Source organism: Mytilus californianus, unplaced genomic scaffold, assembly GCF_021869535.1.
Source record: "Mytilus californianus isolate M0D057914Y unplaced genomic scaffold, xbMytCali1.0.p SCAF_2, whole genome shotgun sequence".
NCBI lineage: Eukaryota > Metazoa > Mollusca > Bivalvia > Mytilida > Mytilidae > Mytilus > Mytilus californianus.
In genome coordinates this window covers 8,043,022-8,065,044 of record NW_026262668.1, presented here as the reverse complement: position 1 = coordinate 8,065,044, position 22,023 = coordinate 8,043,022, and the positions used below count along the sequence as shown (strand labels likewise).

Here is a 22,023-nt window from a genome sequence, read left to right as displayed (position 1 = left end):
CTCTTAAGTCTGTAAAATGTATATAATTTGAAATTACAATAACCAATTTGTAGCTAATTTTCCTTGTCTAATTGGATAGAGAAAACCGTGGCAGATTGGCTTTGTTGTCTCCCTTGAATAGACTCTTTTTTAAACTTTTACTGACAACTATTTGATTTAATTTTTAATCATTCCAAATCAGTAACATTGAATAGATTTGGGTATTTTTCTATTGTTTCTAAAAGGAATTTTATTTAATGAAAGAATTTATTGATTGTGTTTTAAAGGTTTAAAATTGTTTATGACCAACAGTTAGAAAGTATGAAATTTATTTTTATACAATGTTCAGCACATTTCAGAATATGACCATGCTTATATGATTATACAAGTTGATTAGTTAAAGATAAAAAAAACCAAGTTCATTAGTTAATAATCAACCAATAATCACACAATCAAAGGAATTTAATATATTTATTAGCATGGTAATTAAGAAATTACATTTGTATTTTTGTCTAAGTTTTCATTAAAATCTGGTATAAATTTCAAAGATATTTTAATTTTTTGTATAAAGCTTAAAAAAAAAATAATCATAAAACATTCGTATTTTTGTCTAAGTTTTCATTAAAATCTAGTATAAAATTCAAGTAATTCAACTTTTTTTATTTAGTTTACCAAAAAAAAAAATCATAAAACTTTCGTATTTTTGAATATATTTTTAATGGTACGAGTTTGCAGTGGTACGAGTTCTGATTGGTACGACTTCCCAGTGGTACGAGTTTACATTGGTACGAGTTTACGTGGTACGAGTTTACAATGGTACGAGTTAACTTGCTTCTGTACAAAGTATGCATTGCTAATGGAAGTTCATTTAATTATCAAAAAACTAATGTTTTATAACCTTTTTCAGGGCACAAACCCACCATACAGAGACTTAAGTCTACTGCCAATCCCAGCCTATTTTCCTGGACCAAGCAAGAGACTGAATCGTCCATCAGGGCAGTTTCCTGTGAAAACAAAAGAACTAAACTTGATGAATATTGTAGTAGAAATCTAGAGGAAAGTTTTGATTGTAAAGTTGGTTTTCCTGAAGAAGTAATTCATACTGCAGACAGGATTTATGACTGTCCACCACCAACTGCCGAGCTAATGTTGAGCTTCACAGATGGAATTACGCAAACACCATCAATGCCTATATTTTCAGCAGAGAATTTTGAAATGAAGACACGTGACACAGCCATGCATTTTTATACCGGTTTAGAGTTGTATACTAAATTTTTATTTGTTTTGACCACACTTGGTCCAACAGCACATTGTTTGAGATACATATATTTTCAAATTGATAGGGTGTCATTTGAAAATCAGTTTTTTTATGACTTTGATGAAATTGATGCATTATACAACCAACTTTGAACTGTCTAGATTCTAGATTGAAACTAGTGTTAAGAATATTGTGTAAACATGGATTGTTTTTATGTCTAAACAGTGGCGTGAGGCTAACACTTGGCCATTTAGTGGTTTAGTCAGGTATTTTTCGCCATCCAACTTAGAATTAAAGTTTCCTACAACTTGGATTATTATTGACAGCACAGAATATCCCGTGATAAAACCTAAAGCTCCTAGAGCTCAGGCAACCTTTTCATCATATAAAAACAGAAACACTGAAAATACTTGTATGTTCGACACCTGGTGGTTTAGTCAACTATGTCTCTAATGCATATGTTGGTTGTACCAGTGACTGTGAAATAGTTGAAAGATGTAGAATAGTTCAATTATGTGATCCAGGTGACAGTGTGATGGCAGACAAAGGTTTAAATGTGCAAGATTTGTTTGCTCACTTTTTTCAAAAAAAGAAACAGAATTAGTTCCAAAACTCTTATACGGGATAGAAAAGTCTCCAATTAACACGTGCACATAGAGCTAATTATTGGACTTGGCAAAACATACAAAATTCTAATAAATCCTATGAATGGAACTGAAACAAAACTTTCATCTGAAATAACATTTAGTTGTTTTATGTTGTGTAATTTTAGAACTTGTATTGTGCCAAAGGATGCATAAATAAAAGTGACGCAATGAAGTTTGTTCTGATATATATATATAAATATTATTTACATTTACATGCACATGTAAATTGTAATGCATATAAAAATAAGGAGATGTGGTATGATATTCAGTGAGTTTATCGAACCAAAGTGCATAAGAAATGGGTTAAGCAGTTACAGGTGTTACTGTCACCATACAATCTCCAACAATTAGAAAAACTTGTACCGTGTAAAACATTTCAGAGATCTTACCACTAAGTTTTGTTGTCTCACCTTGACTTTGGTGAATTGTTTATATCTGTTGATGTAAATATAAAAAAGAAGATGTGGTATGATTGCCAATGAGACAACTCTCCACAAGAGACCAAATGACACAGAAATTAACAGCTATAGGTCACAGTACGGCCTTCAACAATGAGCAAAGCACATACCGCACAGTGAGCTATAAAAGGCCCCGAAATGACAATGTAAAACAATACAAACAAGAAAACTAACGGCCTAATTTATGTACAAAAAATGAATGAATAACAAATATGCAACACATAAACAAACGACAACCACTGAATTACAGGCTCCTGACTTGGGACAGGCACATACATGTACATACAGAATGTGGCGGGGTTAAACATGTTCGCGGGATCCCAACCCACCCCCTAACCTGGGACAGTGGTGTAACAGTACAATGTAAGAGCGAACTATAAAAATCAGTTGAAAGAGGCTTAACTCATCAGATGGATAAATACAAATACAAGTGGACGTGGCCGGGTAGTTGTACATCCAAACAACAAAAAGACACTAAGTACAGATCTGAGAGTACTCGCATTTACTGACAGCTAGTTCAAAGCCACAAACAACTGATAAAAAAATCTTGCATCTAAGACTAAATTATCAATCTGTAAGCTCCCTTTAGAATTTTATAAATTTTAGATTTTACATTATTGAGTTATGGGGTTTTATTCATTAAAAAGGGGGGGATTTTCCAGTTTTTGGACAACAACTCAAAAATGCTTTAAGCAGTTCGCATGAAACTTTGGTGAATTATTTATAGCTATTGATGTAATCTCCCTATTGATTTTCATAAATTTCAAATATGACATTGAGAAGAAATTGAACTTTATTTGTTTATAGTCTGGCAACAGATTTATTAAGTATTGCGCAACAGCACAGTGTATTGCACAACAGCAAGAAATCTTTAACTGAATATAAATTCAATTCATATAACCGATTTCAAGTTCTTTGACTACATTTATTCAGAAACTATAATATGTCAAATATTTAATTACAATCCAAATTCAGACATATTGTGTCCATTTTTGCCTCAACTGTTCAGGGTTGGACCTCTGTGGGTGTATCCAGCTGCGCTCAGCGAATCAGTTTATTACTTAATTAAGAACTCCTTTTTGTCGAGCCTGCGACATTTGTCGCAGAAAGCTCGACATAGGGATAGTGATCCGGCGGCGGCGTTAGCTAACTTCTTAAAAGCTTTATTTTTTAGAAGGTGGAAGGTCTGGATGCTTCATACTTTGTATATGGATGCCTCATGTTACGAAGTTTCCGTCAGTCACATTTCCAATGTCCTTGACCTCATTTTCATGGTTCAGTGACTACTTGAAAAAAAAGTTAAGATTTTTTTGTAATGTTGAATTCTCTCTTATTATAAGTAATAGGATAATATATTTGGGTATGTGCATACCTTGCAAGGTCCTCATGCCCGTCAGACAGTTTTCACTTGACCTCGACCTCATTTCATGGATCAGTGAACAAGGTTAAGTTTTGGTGGTCAAGTCCATATCTCAGATACTATAAGCATTAGGTCTAGTATATTCGGTGTATGGAAGGACTGTAAGGTGTACATGTCCAACTGGCAGGTGTCATCTGATCTTGACCTCATTTTCATGGTTCAGTGGTTATAGTAAAGTTTTTGTGTTTTGGTCTGTTTTTCTTATACTGTATGCAATAGGTCTACTATATTTGGTGTATGGAATGATTGTAAGGTGTACATGTCTAGCTGGCAGGTGTCATCTGACCTTGACCTCATTTTCACGGTTCAGTGGTCAAAGTTAAGTTTTTGAGTTTTGTCTTTTTTTCTAATACTATATGCAATAGTTCAACTATATTTGGTGTTTTGAAATATTTTAATTTATGATCTATATGTCAGTCACGCAGGTTTTTTTTTACCTTGACCTCATTTTCAAGGTTCATTGCTCAGTTTTAAGTTTTTGTGTTTTGGTCTGTTTTTCTTAAACTATAAGCAATAGGTCAACTATATTTGTTGTATGGAAGAATTGTTAGCTGTACATGTCTGCCTAGCATGGTTCATCTGACCTTGACCTCATTTTCTTTGTTCATTGGTCAATGTTTAGTTTACTTGGTTAATGTTAAGTTTATGTGACAGTTGTAATAAAGCTTTATATTTAGAACTATCAACATAATATCAATGATTAGTAAAGAAGGGGAGACATTTCAGCGTGTGCACTCTTGTTTCATTCATAAATTACTTTATACTTGGAAATATAATTTTGCTTGGAGTTATAGTTTCTAAAAAAAGTATTTTCATTGAAAGAGTTGACATGTTGCAATGTACATTTATTCTACATAGTTCTATGGTACCAAATCAAAAGTTTATATTAAAGAAAGAAGTCAAAGGTTTCCCATCATAGTTTAGTTACATACATTTTTTTTGTACCTGAGGTCGTTGAATATAGATCATTATATAAATAAGGAGATGTGTTATGATTGCCAATGAAACAACTATCATCCATACATTGTACTTCAAGCAGCCAGTAACAAACCACATTTGCAAAGTTGAATAAAATACAGTTGATAACATTTACTTATTACTTAAAAGAAAATGCCAAACTATTTTAAACAGTATTTGACTATAAACATAGATAAAAAAAAGTACTAACTGGACATAATGCACTAGTTCATAAACAAGTGAGAACAATCGCCTTCATATAGTGCTCAGAATATGACATTCATAAAACTTGTTCAATATCATTAGAGAACTCTAAATCTTAAATACTGAAAGCCACCTCTGATAAGTACAATGTACTATGCAAGATAATGATATAACTGGACTAAAAATACACACAACCTGTAATTAACTGCCTTTACAGCGCTTTCGCGCTTTGATTATATACCTTGTAGTTAGAGAATTAAGATGTTTTATGATTGCCAATGAGACAACTATCCACCAGAGACCAAATCTGACATGGACATAAGCAACTATATGTCACTGTACAGCCTTCAACAATGAGCAAAACCCATATCTTTTAGTAAGCTATGAAAGGCCTCGCCATGACAAAACATATGATTATAACTTTTTATATTCACTTTCCTCCTCAAAATAAAAGTCCTGCTCAGCATGTCGTTCTAGTACATAGCAGGGTTCATATTTATATCACATTAACATGTTCTCGTCCTGACTATGAATCTTAATTTCCAACTGGACAGTAAACATCCATCCATATTTTTTGTGGAAAATAATTGCTGTTGAATGTTTTAATTTGTTAACTGGTATTATTATTGACAATCTACAAAAAGTAAATAAAGGGATTTTTTTTTTCAAATTACACAGTCAAACCTGCATATTAAGATAATATCTCGTACCAGAGGAAAAGGACCTTATGAAAGAGGTACCCTTTGAATTTAGGTTCAAAACGCATAGGTATTAAAACAATGGGACAAGAAGAGGGTGACCTGACAAAGCTGGTTTTCGCTTAATATAGGTGGCTTTATATGAAAACTTGAGATAGTTTTCTAAAGATAGCTTAATATAATTATAATGAAAAACAATGTTGTTTTTTTATAGTTACTATGGAATGATAGAAGATCTTATACCAGAGAATTAATGGTCAATGGGGGTGACAAGTTTCTGGTTAATGTTGAATATCGTCCTTCAGCTGTCAGACAGCACCATGCCAAACTAGTTGTTAAACCAGTAGGGATGACTGTCAAATACTCTGTAAGTATTGTTGGTAGGAATCAAAGACAAGTAAGAAATGCATAATCTTAACCATTCATTCTTTTGGAATTTTGATTTTGATGCACAACTTCTTTGTCATATTAAAGTATCAATTACAATTATTGATTGGTGTTTAATGCCACTTTCAGCACTATTGCTCTATTTGGTAGCCGTCAGTTTTTATTGATGGAAGAAGCCAGAGTGCCCTGGGAGAACCACTGACCTTTCATTAGGAAAACTGACAACCTAGTCAATTAAGATTGGATTCGAACGCACCTGCCACGTGCAGGATTAGAACTTACAACCTCAAGTATCAATTACAAGGAATAAACATTGATAAATTGATTGTTTTTTGCTTTACGTCCAAATATTATAACACATATAATATAATTTATAATGGAAACATCCATTCATTATGATAATATTGACATATATGATATTTGATTATAGATTCCATTAGAAGGTTATGGAGGGTCAAGTCTTCTAGTGATAGAAGGAGCCAGTGTGATTGAAGGTGCTAGTCTGTCAGATCAGAAATATTTACTGAGCTTCAGTGGAATAGAGCCCAGTAAATGTCAGATACAGAAGATAGTTATAAGAAATGTTGGACCCAGAGCTGCTTATGTTAAATCTCTGTGCTTCACAGGTAAAAAGATATGGACTGGTCTATCTAAGAGTTGAAATAGAGCTACTGCAATTGATTGATTGATTGTTGTTTGTTTAATGTCTAGAGGCTGATATTTTATATAAAAATAAGGAGATGTGGCATAATTGCCAATGAAACAACTATTCACCAGAGTTCAAAGAAGTGGATGTTAGCAATTATAGGCAACCGTATGGTCTTCAACAATGAGAAAAAACCCATACTGTATAGTCAGCTATAAATGGCTCAGACATGAAAAATGTGAACCTATTCAAAAGAGAAAACCAATGGCCTAGTTTATAACAAATCAATTTACAAAAAAACAAATATGACAGACAGGAACCAATGACATCCACTGAACTACAGGCTCCTGACTTGAGACATGCATATAAAGATGCATATATTCAGGACTATAGTTCCATTATTATTGGATTTATAGATATAGGTAGTTAAACCACAAATTTCAGTGTTAAAAAATAAACATAACAAATATAGGATTGATTGCAGAATTTGTCAGAACTAGGAAATGTAGAGTCCATTTAAGTACAAGTTTTCATCAATCTTGAATAGATAAGTCTACAATTATTTATTTTGCTTTTAAGTAAATATTGTTAAACCTCATGTCGATTCCTCAAACCATTTCCATAAGTATGGGTATAAAATAATATGCCTGAAATCCCCAAAAGATATATTTTCTTTTACAAAGAAAAGTCAGAGTTGATTACAGATAATCGTTATTCTCATTTCACTAAGGAAACATATAAAACATGTTGTTACAATTTTTTCTCTATTCAACTTAATTTTATTTAACAGTACATATATACTAACTCTTGATACCTTATTTAATTTTATAGATCCTAGTTGCAAACATTTAGTACGACCTCCTAAAGTTCTTATTGAACCCTGTGAGTTTGTTGTGAAAGAAAAAAGTACCAGGGTATGTATTGAAGGTATAATGTAACATGACCATAACAAAAACTGCTGGCTGTTACCATCACTTGACATGTTGTCCATCCTCCTGTGTCAGCTCTTGCTGTCTTTCTTATTTTTGTAAATTTTCATTGGATTAATGGAAAATTAAATATCTATCTTAAAGAATCAGTCTAAAAGAATATTAGGTTATAAAGGTACTTCATGAAATTTTTTGTTTTTGTTTGATCTTATTAAAAATAATGGCCACAACAAGCATGAGTTGTATTGGATAGTTTAAATCCAATGCCTATTATGAGGGTTCAAGGCAAACTATTTTCAACTTTACAAACTGGCAGACCCTCTACAGAGATTGCTAATTTATTGTTGATTAGGTAACTTCTAATACTAGTTATGATTCGAAAGAACAATATATGAAGTGGGTTGCTATCACATTGATATATACATCACATATTTATTTTATTCATGTAAATGTTTTTGTTCTGTTTTTGTCAAGCCTGTGACTTCTGTTGCAGAAAGCTTGACATAGGGATAGTGATCCTGCGGCTTAATATTTCAGAAGGTAGAAGACCTGGATCCTTCATACTTTGTATATAGATGCCTTATGTTATGAATTTTCTGTCTGTCATATGTCCATTGTCCTTGACCTCATTTTCATGGTTCAGTGACTACTTGAAAAAAGTTTTCACTTGACCTCGACCTCATTTCATGGATCAGTGAACAAGGTTAAGTTTTCGTGGTCAAGTCCATATCTCAGATACTGTAAGCAATAGGTCTATATTTGATATATGGAATGATTGTATGGTGTTCATGTCCAACTGGCAGGTGTCATCTGACCTTGACCTCATTTTCATAGTTCATTGCTCAATGATGAGTTTTTGTGTTTTGGTCTGTTTTTCTTAAACTTTAAGCAATGGGTCAACTATATTTGGTGTATGGAATGATTGTAAGGTGTATATGTCTGTCTGGCAGGTATCATCTGTCCTTCACCTCATTTTCATAGTTTATTGGTCAATGTTCAGTTTTCCTGGTTAACTTTGACTCTTAAATACTATAAGCAATAGGTCAACTATGTTTGATGCATGGAATGATTTTAAGGTGTACATGTCTGTCTGGCAGGGTTCATCTGACCTTGACCTCATTTTCATGGTTCATTGGTCAATATTAAATTTCCATGGTTTGGTCTGTTTATTTTATACTATAAGCAATAGGTCATCTATATTTGGTATATGGAATGATTGTATTAAAGGTGTACATGTATTTCCAGCTTGGTTTATCTGACCTTGACATCATTTTCTTGGATCATAAATGTTAATGTGGTACTTGTAGTAAAACTTTATGTTTAGGACTATCAACATAAAATCAATGGTCAGTATAGTATGTGAGACATTTCAGCGTGTGCACTCTTTCTTAGGTTGCATATGTATATGTCGTCATCTCCTTTTAGTCACACAAGAAAGGTTTAAGTTTGAACATTGTACAACAGAAAGTTGACATGAGTAGAAATACAGCTTGCAAGAATGGCTTAAATACAACACAGGATTCATTTCAAAAGTTGACAGTTTAGGGCTGTTCCAAATTTGATCAGATGGGGATGGGAGGCACTCAAATTATTTCAATATGGGTGATTGCATTTTCCTTCAATTTTGTAAGAGTTATACCAGTAAGTAAAAGGAAAATTTTTATTTTATGTGTGGTCCAGTTCTCAAACAAGTACCTCCCATGCCCCCATGGGATAAATTCTGGATCGGGCAATTTACTATTAAACAACATTGATCAATACTTTACCTTAACAGATTTTGTGTTCTGTCTAAACTTTAAATTATGAAGACCAAAAAGATATGAAATTCATCTTATCCATCCTTGGAGAGTTCCACAGTTAACTGTAAAACATTTCTCCTTTACAGAGTGTTACAGTTGTTTTTAACCCAACAGAAAGAGAATGTGCCTTATGTAGTGAAGGGAGAGAGATAATAGCAGCTGTGGCCTTCTTGTTTGGTGACGAAGTCAGTAGACAGAGAATGAGAAGGTAACTTAAAGAAGTCTTTATAATGATAGATTGAAAAAAGGTTAAAATATTTAAGAAAGGTTGGGAAATTGAAAGTGAGACAGTTTCTATTGTATAGAAAGTCGATAGAAATTCCTTAACTACATGGTCTTCAACAGTTTAGATAAACTTGCATTGTTAGGAGAGCTTAAGATGGCATCATAGAAATGATGTGCCTAGTTTTTATAAACAAGACCAAAACAGCTAAAATAAAAAAATGCAAATGAGTTTGTCTTTTATATGTAGAATAGTAGTAAGCATTAAGTTTTTTATGCCCCTACAATAGTAAGGGGGACAATATGTTATCTGGTCTGTGTGTTTGTTTATACATACCGCTGGATTAAGGTTAAAGTTTTTGGTCAAGGTAGTTAACCATGAAGTAGGTGTCACATTAACCAGAAACTTGATACACCGGTTTATTATGATGTGAACTTTTAAAAAATATATACAAAATGAGGGTTTTGACCAGATTTCATGGTGCACTGAACATGGAAATGTGCTTATACATATCTTGTTAAGTTTTTTTAAAGGTATTTTACTAAGAAATTTTAGTCACATCAACTTGAAACATCGTACGCATTCATTTTGATGTTAACTTTTTAAATTATTTTAAATTGGAGTTTTGATCCTGATTTCATGGTTCACTGAACATGGAAATAAAATGCAAGTAAGGCATTGTGTCCTATTGACATAGATTCACGATTATTTTTCTGTTTTAAATACTCTCATGATTCTTTTCTATTCTGCACTAATTTCATCTTAAATTTGAACTCATTGAAAGTTAATTAATTTTTTGCAACTTATCTGTTCAAATTAGTTGTTCCTAGTTCTTTTTGTATTGATAACAAAACTACTCAAGTGAAACAAATATTTTCAGATGATTTTTCTCAGCTTCAACTGAGAAATTATGGTTTAACACCTGATAGTTTTCAAAACTGCTCTTAATAAAAGTAAAAATTTAAATTCACCATTTGCTAGAAAATTGGTGAACATGTATACGATTCAGTCATTAATTTGCTAACTCAGAATTGAATTCATGATAGAAGTTTATATTTTCAGAGTACTACATATGAAGCAAAGTGGGAGAAGGATCAGTAGATCCCTTTGTGATGACAATATTTTATACTCCATTAACTTTAACACACAATATATAGATGAAGATGCTGTGGCTGATCTACCGTCGGCCATAATGGGTGTAGGACCATCTAAAGACATTGACCTGTTCTATAAGAATATGTCCAAGGTTACACTGACCTTGGTAGCCTCAGCTGCACCTACAGGAGTATATTCTAGTAGTCATGGGAAATTTGCATCCACTATGCAAAATGGAGATTTTGCCACACCCCAGAATTTACGAAACCATGGTAATCTTGCATCGTCTATGCCGTCTGACTACCTGTGTGACAAAATACCATCAAGGAATATGCCTGCAAGATCTCTGCCTTCCTTTTCTCACAGTGATATGGCTTCTTCAATGCCAGCAAGCCATGTGTTAGACAAAAATTTCTCAGCAAGTATACCAAGTAACGCTTCCCAAACATCTTGTCACTTAGCAGGAACAATGTCAACTGGTACCCATGTCAGTGATGTTTCGATGATACCAGTCAAATCAACAAACAGGCAAGTAGCATTTTGTTAACAAAAGACAACAGACTTTCTAAATTCATTTGGTTTTACATTTTGAACACAGAAATGTTTCATGTACAACAAAATATGATTCTGCTAATACAAATAAACTCATCATAGATACCAGGGTTAAAATTTGTTGTCTCCCTGAGCTATCCTGGATAAATTTCATTTCTCCATGGGACTGAAATAGTTTCAATGTTTCATCAGACATTCTGTAAAGATATTTATGTTTTATTCACAAACTTTAATGAAAAAGTAAAAATGAAACTTCACATGTTAAGCAATACATAATTTGTTTTCTAATTATCTTTACAAAGTTTTATAATTTTAAAAAAATGGTTAAATGTCCCTAATTTGCAAGTCCATCTGTTTGTCCTTGTATTGATAGATTTTGATTATCTTTCAGTATGAAGGAGTCCGTGTCCCAAACTATGCCAAGTCCCTTCATTGGCCCACTGTTCACAAGATCTGTACTGACAGACCATGATGATAAATCAGATTGGGTAATAAAACCAGAACAGCTTATACTTCATGCTCCAACTAAAGGTAACACACGTTCTATAATGATGGTTATACACATAGACTTGTAAACTATATAACACACATGATGTACAAAAAGTTAATTTTATAATAATGCATTATATATGTAACACTCCCAAACGTGTCCATCCCCCAAAACATGTCCGATACCCCCAAACGTGTCCTTCAAATCATAAATCACCCAAACATGTCCGATTTCACATCCCCAAACATGTCCGATAATTGTTATTCGCCAAAATGTGTCCAGATAAAAACGCCACAACGTCTCAAAACTCTTAGCGCCAATATAACTTTGTGAAGTCAAAATCGTTAATGGCAACTATATGGCGTGGGATACGATAAAAGACGTCTGGTTCGGTTGAATTCTTAAAAAAATCAAAGTAGCTACCCAAAGAAATCTGGAGGAAAGTTTAGTAAGCCGTATAGACAAATGTTCAAGACATGCTACATTGTGCACAGTGACTTCTGCTTTAAAAAAAAATAGACACCAGGTTAAAAAAGAATCCCACAATAAAAAGTTATTTTTACTTGCAGCGGTTTTAATAATGTTTTATATAAAGTTCAGATAGAAGTATTTCACAATTAAAAATTTAATATATTTTATCTTGTAAATTTTCACGGTGCTTCACAGTTAATGAAGTGGTAATTTATTATCATTAATTTGTTCAACGCCGGTTATTTTTTATTAAGTATAATTATAAGCTATAATACATGTATAAATATACACATAATTAACTATTGAATGTTGATTGCTTAATGCCCAGTGGCAAATATGTCATGCGTATTTAAAAAAAACATAAACATTGCAATTTATTAGTTTAGTACAGTTTTAATAATTGTTTACTAAGTGGATTCTATTGTACTAATATTCTTCGATGATACCTAAATGGCTATATAATGTATGAGGGTATTGTACGACCTGCTTCATGCAAAAGTGGTTTCTGTGCTTTAAAATGGAGACTTTACGGTTTTATATAAACCGGACACGTTTGGCCTTTTTTTTAATTAAATGGACATAATTGGGCGCTTATAAACAGAACACGTTTTGGCGCCCTTTAGCAACTAGACATGTTTTGCAGTTCAGCGACGTCATATGGACACATTTGGGGGGATGGGCACATTTCTGAGTGTTACATACAGTGTTATATTAAGTTTCTCTAATTCTTACCTGATTTAACTTTTTCCTGACCTGTTGAATATTTTTACTTAATAAACGTGTGGTTCATTTGATCTTATTCATTGGTCAAAATTCGATTATGATGTCAAATTTTCTTGTTTTCCTCTGAATTTTCTATTGTGACTTCGTGAAAAAAGGCGACCATGTCTGATGACCTCACATAGAAAGAACACAACTTTTTGCTGATCATTTGAAAAGAAGGAATAAGTTTGCCTGCATATCGTATAAAAATCATTAGAAAAACAGGTTCCACCACCAAATCTCCTGTAATACTATATTTATCCACCCTCAAACAGTTAAATTTTAAATTTGAAAATTTAACTGTCTCGAGTGGATAAATATCTTACCACATCCAATGCAGCGGAAAAATCTATATATAACACAATTCAGAAATTCATTCTGGAATGGAAAAAAAGACAAAAGATATCACAAGGAAAATCAAAAGTCATAAGTTGGATACTGTGGATTCATTAACTTTCGTGTGTACCAATTTTCCTGGATTGAGAAAATCTTGCATTTTCGTGGATATTTCAATTCGTGGATTTGCCAAAGTCTGCATACAAACATATTGAAAATGTGTTATTCGTTGAACATTTAAATTCGTGGTTTACCTGTACCCACGAAATCCACGAAAATTGGTATCCAATGAATAATAATGAATCCACAGTAGATCCAGAATAAAATTTAAAACAGAGAAAAGACAAACAACAGTCTACAAAACACTAGAAACTAAAGACTGACCTACATGAACCCCGCCGAAACCTGGGGTGATCTCAAGTGCTAACATGACTGTGATTATGTTTGCAGCAAGTCTCTGAGAAATGTCTATGAATATTAATAAAATGAATCAGTTAGCAATGTAGGTAATAACCTCCCAAATGTTGTTTGACTACAATATCCCATCATAGATTTCAAAATAAATCAAAATATGTTATTTCAACCATTTTCTTGTCACAATGAAAAATAGCCTTCCGCTGATGCAAGGTTTAAGCTATCAATAACAATTTTCCCCATTACAGTCCTCCTATATAGTCAAAAATAATTTTGTTGCACTATTTCAAGATTATTTCTCTTTGTCGTCTCAGGCTCCATGTCTGAATCAGGACCATTTTATATTGGTTTTGAGAGTAGGTCATTACTAAGGTCCAGACACACATTCTAGTTCAAGTTATAAGGGTACCAGCAGACTATCCCTATATTTAACTTACTAAAGGATAAAATATATTTTACAGTTGACGATCGACCTGATGTTTCCAAGTTCCAGATAATCAACTTCCTAAATAGAGAACTTGCGTAAGTCTGACGTATTTGTTTAATGTGAATAGAAGGATTTGCATAAATATCTTTGTGTAAAGGAAAGTGTCTTGCTTTTATTTTAAATGAAAAAAAAGAAACAAATAGAGATTTTGATGTTAATAATCTTACCATGATAAAGCCATTATGTTCTAAAGTGGCAAGAAGTCAACAATCAATTAATCAATCATGTAACTTACTAAATTTTCAGAATTTGAGAACGTTAGTGTTATTATTTACTTTCTAAAGTCAACATTGTATAATGAAAAAGAAGGGATATGTAGTATTGATTTATGACAGGAAATTCCTACACACACTTGACACAAGCAAAGGAACTGTGCTTTTATTGATGTTCATTATCTCAAAGTAACAGTAAGGCATTCAACATGGAGCAGTAGTTAACATCTCACTGCAAGTTCAAGATGGCCAATAGCACTGATTTTAGGGGGAATTCTATGGTCAATGTCATGAACACTATTATGGCATTGAAGAACACATCAACAAATTGCAGACTACAACATTCAAAGAAATACAACAAATAGTGTCAAAGCAGCACTAGAGACAAACTCTGTTCTTTATGTTTTATTTAATCATAATTTTTTTTATTATTAGTGTTGTTTTTTTTTACCAAATACACTGCACTTATTTCAGGTTTAAAATGGCATGGCTTGGACAGTGGGTGAAGATTACACCTGAAACAGTAACTGTTTCACCAAAGTAAGAAATTATTCTTTGAGTAAATCTGTTGAGGGATCCCTGTGTAAAAATAAAAGTTCAAGTATGAATACTTAAACTCAAGTCAACATTTGTAAACTGGAACAATTAGACATTATGGATAATTATTTGAAATGCCAATACCAAAACATTGTGATTGTATAAACAAATGCAAAACGATTGATATTCAACAAATAATGTTTTTGATGTATGCACTATGAAACTACCCATCTGAAAAACTGAATTAAAACATACCTAAGCCTATGTTAAACCAATTGATCTGTTTATTCAAGGTTTAATTGTACATAAAAATGATTTTATTTACAGGAGCACAACATCTATATGCATTAGCCCTAGTGCCAGAGTATTACAGAACATGGAAACCTTACCATGGCAGGGAACAGTCCATATATCCTGTGAACATCAGTACAAGGTATGATGGTGCAGTAAGATTGGTACTGTCATTGTTGTTGATACCTCTGCTGGTGGGCTGTAAGTCCTCCAGGTTATCACCAGCCCTGAAAAAAAAGTAAAATGACAAAAAAAACGAACTCCAAGGAAAATTCAAATCGGAAAGTCCCTTATCAAATGGCAATATCAAAAGCCAGTACTTAGTTGTTTGGATGAAAATACTGATATTGAGTTTATTGGAATTTGCTGTTATAAAAGTTTGGAAATTAAAATTTTAGTTATGGAATATATCTCCCACATGCAAAGATCTTATTCTTGGCCCGGCTTTGGTTATATTTCTTGATATCATCATTGTCAGGGTTTCAGCTAGGATTTTGAGGGCTTTAGTCACTTTTGCACGAAATGAAAATCAACCATATTTTGGGTAACAGCAAGGGACCAAAGATATGTATTACTAGCTATACATCTTTGAAGGACTTAGGCATGCTCAGGCAGTTATTGCATAATTTGATAGATGTGGTGCTTAAATATGAAGATTATAATAAGATCTAATAAGGATCCAGATTTCTAGTTAACAATTTCACTTCAGTTATTCAGGGGACATTCCTGATCAACAAAAGTTGGGTTTTTTTTTTAAACCAGGAATCACAGCATAAATGAACCTGTAGCGACTATTTCACTGCATCATCATTATCCTTGTAAAAACAGTTAAATCGATATTTGGAATTCATTTCTATATATAAACTTGGAACCAAGGATTTGTACAAATCCTTGTTGAAACGATTCTAATGACTGTATATTGTAAATTAATCAAGAATAGATTACGTTTACTTTCGATTTTTAAATGAAATGAAAACGGGAAGTTACAATAGGATAATAAATTCAGAATGAATCCGGATTCATCTACGGATTGGTTCGTGTTTCACAAAAGACAGGAAATTATCATATATCTAAATCAAGTTGCTTAGTAAGAAATATATTTGTCTCCTTCGTTTATTTTGATACTAAATGATTTCATATTTTATGTTTTAATGTCTAATTTAAAAGAATACTTTCACGCATGCACAGTACATAGTCAAGGAAGCACCTGTTTGACTTGTGGAAATATTTCTGAACGTTTGGAATAAAGTTCTTTCTCTTTAATCGAAATTGTTGACAGTTTTGATGAAAAGTTATATAAAATATGACGAAAATTTGTTCATATGAGGAAACTACGACAAACGAACTGCAAATTGTGATCTTTTGAGAAATATTGAAATTGAAATGCGAACTGTCCGCAGGGGAAAACATTTTGTTCAAATGACGAAACTATGATAAACAAACTGCAAATTGTGGTCGTTTGAGAAATAATAAAGTTGAAATGCTGACTGGCCGATTTTACTTGGAAAAATAATTATGATGGTCAATAATTTATGAGGTTTATTAATTAACGGATTAGTGACCCATCCAATGGCGATAAGCGGATTACCTGTAATCACAACTTATAACACCTGTTGTAAATGTTAATTAAATGAGGGTCATAAACTTGTCAAAAACATGATGACAGGTAGATTTATAGTATTTTCATGCGAAAATATTTTTACACTATTCATATTTAAGTGACAAAATTGATTTGAAAAACTTCGTCATTATGAAAACCTTTTCGTAAATGATGAAAATGACGAGCGCTAGCAAAATCACTGATTGTTATGGTACAGTCAATTCAACAGAAAGGGCTAATTTGGAAATGTCAAAATTCCTTATGATCAAAAAGGATTTTTTTTGGCAGATTTTAAGGAAGTTTAAAGACCAAAATAAATCCTTAATTTTAATTGCTACTTACAAATTTTGAATTTGTGAAATCTGAATTGTAATTACCAATGAATCAATGATTTTTGCCTTGCTTTGACAAAGTCGTGTAGGTGAGACTTAGGCGAGCTGTTTCCCTTGTCATTGTTTGTGCAAGAATTTGTTAAAGTTTGTGATTAGGTCAGTTTAGGAAGAACAACTAATGGCAAGTCTATGATATTTGGTTTGCAGTTGTATTAGCAATAGCACATTTCACATCCATGGAGATTTTTTCACCCTTACTCCCGCTGTCATGGTCTATGCACTTTTGCATAGTTTACATGTTAAAGTTTGTGAAAGCTCAGTTGCATTATCAATAGCACATCTCATTTCCATGGAGATTATACACTGATGTCCCCTTAGTCATGGTCTATTAACTTTTCAACTTTTGCATACTGTAATTTCAGAAATTATTGCGTGCATTTATTATTGTGATTTTGTCATTTTAGACTAAAATGCGATTTAATTTTTGCGATATTGAAAAAAATCCTGTTAAATTCATATTAAAAAAACATTTGCATTATACATGTACTATCAAAATTACATACAGGCAAGACATATCTCTGTATCAACAGTTTTTACTACAAACAAGGAAAATTTGAAGTTCTTCAATTTTTGTTTACTTCTTAGACGTATTGCAAATGTAATCAAAAAATACAGTAATGTGGAATGATCTTTTTATTCTAGATTCTAAATGTACAGATAAGAAAAGATGTGGTTGAAGGGAATGCCAACAAAAATTTGATGCCACTGTTTAAACAGGTTTCTGCTGCACCATCTATCTGTATACCTGCTGACACAGACAATCCAAATGTTCAGACTACACAAGTCAACTTCTCCCCAACTAAAATAGGGGATATGTCAGGTAGGTTCCAGTTTACATACAACACAAGTCAACTTCTCCCCGACTAAAATAGGGAATATGTCAGGTAGGTTCCAGTTTACAGACACCATAAGTCAACTTCTCCCCGACTAAAATAGGGGATATGTCAGGTAGGTTCCAGTTGACAGACTACACAAATCAATTTCTCCCCAACTAACATAGGGGATATGTCAGGTAGGTCCAAGTGTACAGACTACACAAGTCAACTTTGCCCCAACTAAAATTGGGGGTATGATGGGTAGGTTCCAGTGTACATACTACACAAGTCAACTTCTCTCCAACAAAAATAGGGGATATGTCGGTTAGGTTCAAGTGTACATACTACACAAGTCAACTTCTCCCGGACTAAAATAGGGGATATTTCGGGTAGGTCCCAGTTTACATACTACACATGTCAACTTCTCCCCAACTAAAAAAGGGGATATGTCAGGTAGGTTCCAGTTGACATACTACACAAGTCAACTTCTCCCGGACTAAAATTGGGGATATGTCGGGTAGGTTCCAGTGTATAGACTACACAAGCCAACTTCTCCCCGACTAAAATAGGGGATATGTCAGGCAGGTTCCAGTGTACAGACTACACAAGTCAGATTCTTAACTAAAATAGGGGATATGTCAGTTAGGTTCCAGTGTACAGACTGCACAAGCCAACTTCTCCCCAACTAAAGTAGGGGATATGTCAGGTAGATTCCAGTGTACAGACAATACAAGCCAACTTCTCCCCAACTTAAATAAGGGATATATCAGGTAGGTCCCAGTGTACATATGTACTCTGAAATAAAATAGTGTCATAACAATTTATTTTCGCATTACATATTCATTATACTGAAAGAAACACAAATATATTGAGACTAAAAGTGTCTGATTTGTATCATTTTAGAAACCTACATTGACCTTACTAATGTGTCTACTGAGACTTTACGATGGACAATATCAGTGTTTGCTCCGCCATATGTCAAGGTAAGACATCTCAAATAGGTAATAAGTAATAAGAGATACCGTATATTTTTTCGCATTGGCTTATTTTCGCGATTTGATGACAAAATGGGCAGGTTAATCACTGTGTATAATTTTTGCTGAATGGGAAAATACATGCGAAAAAATAACTGTATCATATTGTTAAAGTTGTAAATAACATAAACTTAATTAACTAACTGTTAATTGTTATCAAATATATATAGTATTACAGACGAAAATACACTTTCAAGGAACGTAAAATATTTACATTGGAGTATGTTATAAGTTGAAGTTTTTGATCATTACTGGTATACAAATATCCGTGTAAATGTGATTTGTATTATTTTTACATTACATGCAAAATGTTTGGGTTATGACACCAATCAGTAGTACGTCGCTAATTGACATTTTTAACATGTCTATGATTGCTGTGTTGTCAAAAGGTGTGACATGTATGATTAGCCAATTAATTATTATGAAAACAGAGATCTTAATTAAGTATGCATATTCTTGTGATTTGTCAAACAACACAAAAGTTCAAAAAACCATAAATCTTGGAATTTGCAGGGAAATTTACGCGGGGTAAAATTTTTGCGTTTCTTTAGGTTACGTGAATGAAGCCAAAATTAAACACACGCGAAAAAAACCCGATATACAGTATATAGTTTTTTACTCGTCTGCCAATCATTTTTGTTATGGGAGATTACTGAAATACTTTATATCTGATTAGAACCTTCTTGGTAATATGGTCATGTACAATAAGAGGGAGATCCCTACTTATTTTGAGGTCATCAGGTCAAAGTTCAAGGCAGAAAAGTTGTTTCCAGATGCTAAATCAAATACTATATATGGGATCACAACCTTACTTTGACTACTAGGTCAATACCTCAAAGGTCAAGGTCATTGTTACTTAAAATGTATTGCTTTACACATCAGTAAACTCCTTCAAAACTGCATTAATTACTATGATAAGAGCTATCATCATGATGATACATTTGGGCATGCTCAGTGCTTGCTCTCAAAAACAAAGACCTGATCCCCAAAAATGTATATTTTGATTTTTTTTCTTTAAAAGGTAAATTGATTGTTATAATATATATAAGTCTAAATTGAAAACAACGTCATGGATTTTTCTAGCATTCCACAGGGTCTGGTATTCGGACCCATTCCCAATGACAATTAACTTACATTTTTCTCAATTTTGGGAGCAAAATTCCCAAACGATCTCAAAATTTGTTTTCATCTTCATTATTTATGACAGTGATGTTCATTTTGTTCAACCGCTAGCTTTATGCCAAAAATTGCCAACAAGTTATGTGTAAATCTGAGTAAAATCGTATCTGACTGACAAAAACAACATTGAAAAACAATGGATGCCATAAACCGAAAATGAAGACAATTACAATACCGGATCAGATTCCAGGGCAGATAAGGGTAATTCTGGGTTTGCCGATCAAATACAATAAAAAAAATAATAATTCCAGGCAGGTGACAAAATACATCTATGATGATGAAATATAAACACTAGAATTGAAAACCAAAAGATATATGGAAAAGAAAGAAAAAGCAGGAAATATTTTATACAGAAACTCAAAATTACTTTTAGTTCACAAATTTTCATGTCAAAATCCAATAAAATGTGACAGTAATTTTCTTTATCATTAATAAATGTTGATATTACATGTAGATGTTTTTATAGCCAGTGTAAACATATTACTACAATTCCAAGAGGTAATTTCTTCTCAATTTTGAAGGGCCAGTAAAAATCTGGAAGTTTCTTACTTTATTTTCACAATAAAAGATAACTTTTAATAAACTAAACACACTAAAACTCAAATCTGGTATAATTGCTGTTTTCCCAATTTCATTGAAAAGCGCGTGAAAAAATTCTCAAAACTGGCCTGGGTCCTTTTTCCCAAAATACCCAGAAAAAAAACCCTGAACGTTCAAACCTATGATTGTGTTGGATAAAACCGTAATTTTTATATGTATGCATGTAAAACAAATTTCTTGGTAGAGGGGTCTAAATACAGCACAAACAACATTTTCCAAAAGACCAAAAAAGTGAAAAAGTATATTGAAACAAAACGCATTTGACTAACAGGTTTTATATATATATATATATATATAGAAGATTTATTATCAGCATTAAGTTGTTTGTTATTTTTGAGGCACTCGTTGTACTGTTCAAACACACATTTAGTTTTAGGCAGACATCCAAATATAGTAACAAAGCTGAATGATTACAAAATGCTATATTTAGTTTTAATAGATTATAGCATAAGTATACTGGGAATGGCATACATCTTAATAAGTAAAAGCATTAATTCTTGGATCAAGATTATTTAAGAGTTTTACTTTCATTGACAGGGAGCAGATAATTCTAAGGATGTATTCAGAGCTACATACAAAGTGTTCTCATTCTCTGAAAAGTTTGGACATTTAGACGGCAAACATACCATACAAGTAAGTAAAAAATCCTACGACCTAATGGCAAATTCCTATTAACAGTCACAATTTATGTGAATTTTAAAAAATATGTCTGTAATTCATTTTTTATTTATACTTTTCTTAATTGGTTTTTTAATTTAATTTTTGTTTGTCATTTTCTTGTTTTTTGCTCTCCATTTTTTGAACACTTTGAGTAAAGTCACTTTTGTTTATCTATTTAGATATGTGTACAGTTTATGCCCAGATCTAAAGGAACATTTTCACAATTCTGGGAAGTACAGTCCAGAGGATCAACAACTAACAGTGTTAGAATCGAGCTTAAAGGGGAGGTAATGTTGTAAATATTTAACAATTATGTATTGTATTAAAAGCATGAATGAAAGACACGAAAATAGATTTGTTAAGCTACTATAAATTTAAAACTGATGTTTTTTTTTATTATTTTAAAACTACTTCATTCAGTCATTACAATGGATTTTGTTATCTGTTGAAGAATTTTTAAATGTTCAATGCATATGGTACCTGAATTTTAA

At 32.6% G+C, this 22,023-nt stretch overlaps 1 protein-coding gene across 1 annotated transcript in view; it reads left to right on the top strand.

The window, feature by feature from the left end:
- The window catches only part of LOC127728871 (uncharacterized), a 70,281-nt gene that overhangs the window by 40,623 nt on the left and 7,635 nt on the right, over window positions 1-22,023 (top strand). Inside the window, exons 29-41 of the mRNA XM_052236461.1 lie at window positions 5,836-5,988; window positions 6,439-6,634; window positions 7,486-7,568; window positions 9,469-9,590; window positions 10,668-11,228; window positions 11,644-11,783; window positions 14,187-14,247; window positions 14,899-14,964; window positions 15,289-15,394; window positions 17,887-18,064; window positions 18,963-19,042; window positions 21,410-21,505; window positions 21,712-21,819. Coding sequence (XP_052092421.1) covers window positions 5,836-5,988; window positions 6,439-6,634; window positions 7,486-7,568; window positions 9,469-9,590; window positions 10,668-11,228; window positions 11,644-11,783; window positions 14,187-14,247; window positions 14,899-14,964; window positions 15,289-15,394; window positions 17,887-18,064; window positions 18,963-19,042; window positions 21,410-21,505; window positions 21,712-21,819 — 1,950 coding nt within the window. The remainder of the gene's footprint in view (window positions 1-5,835; window positions 5,989-6,438; window positions 6,635-7,485; window positions 7,569-9,468; window positions 9,591-10,667; window positions 11,229-11,643; window positions 11,784-14,186; window positions 14,248-14,898; window positions 14,965-15,288; window positions 15,395-17,886; window positions 18,065-18,962; window positions 19,043-21,409; window positions 21,506-21,711; window positions 21,820-22,023) is intronic.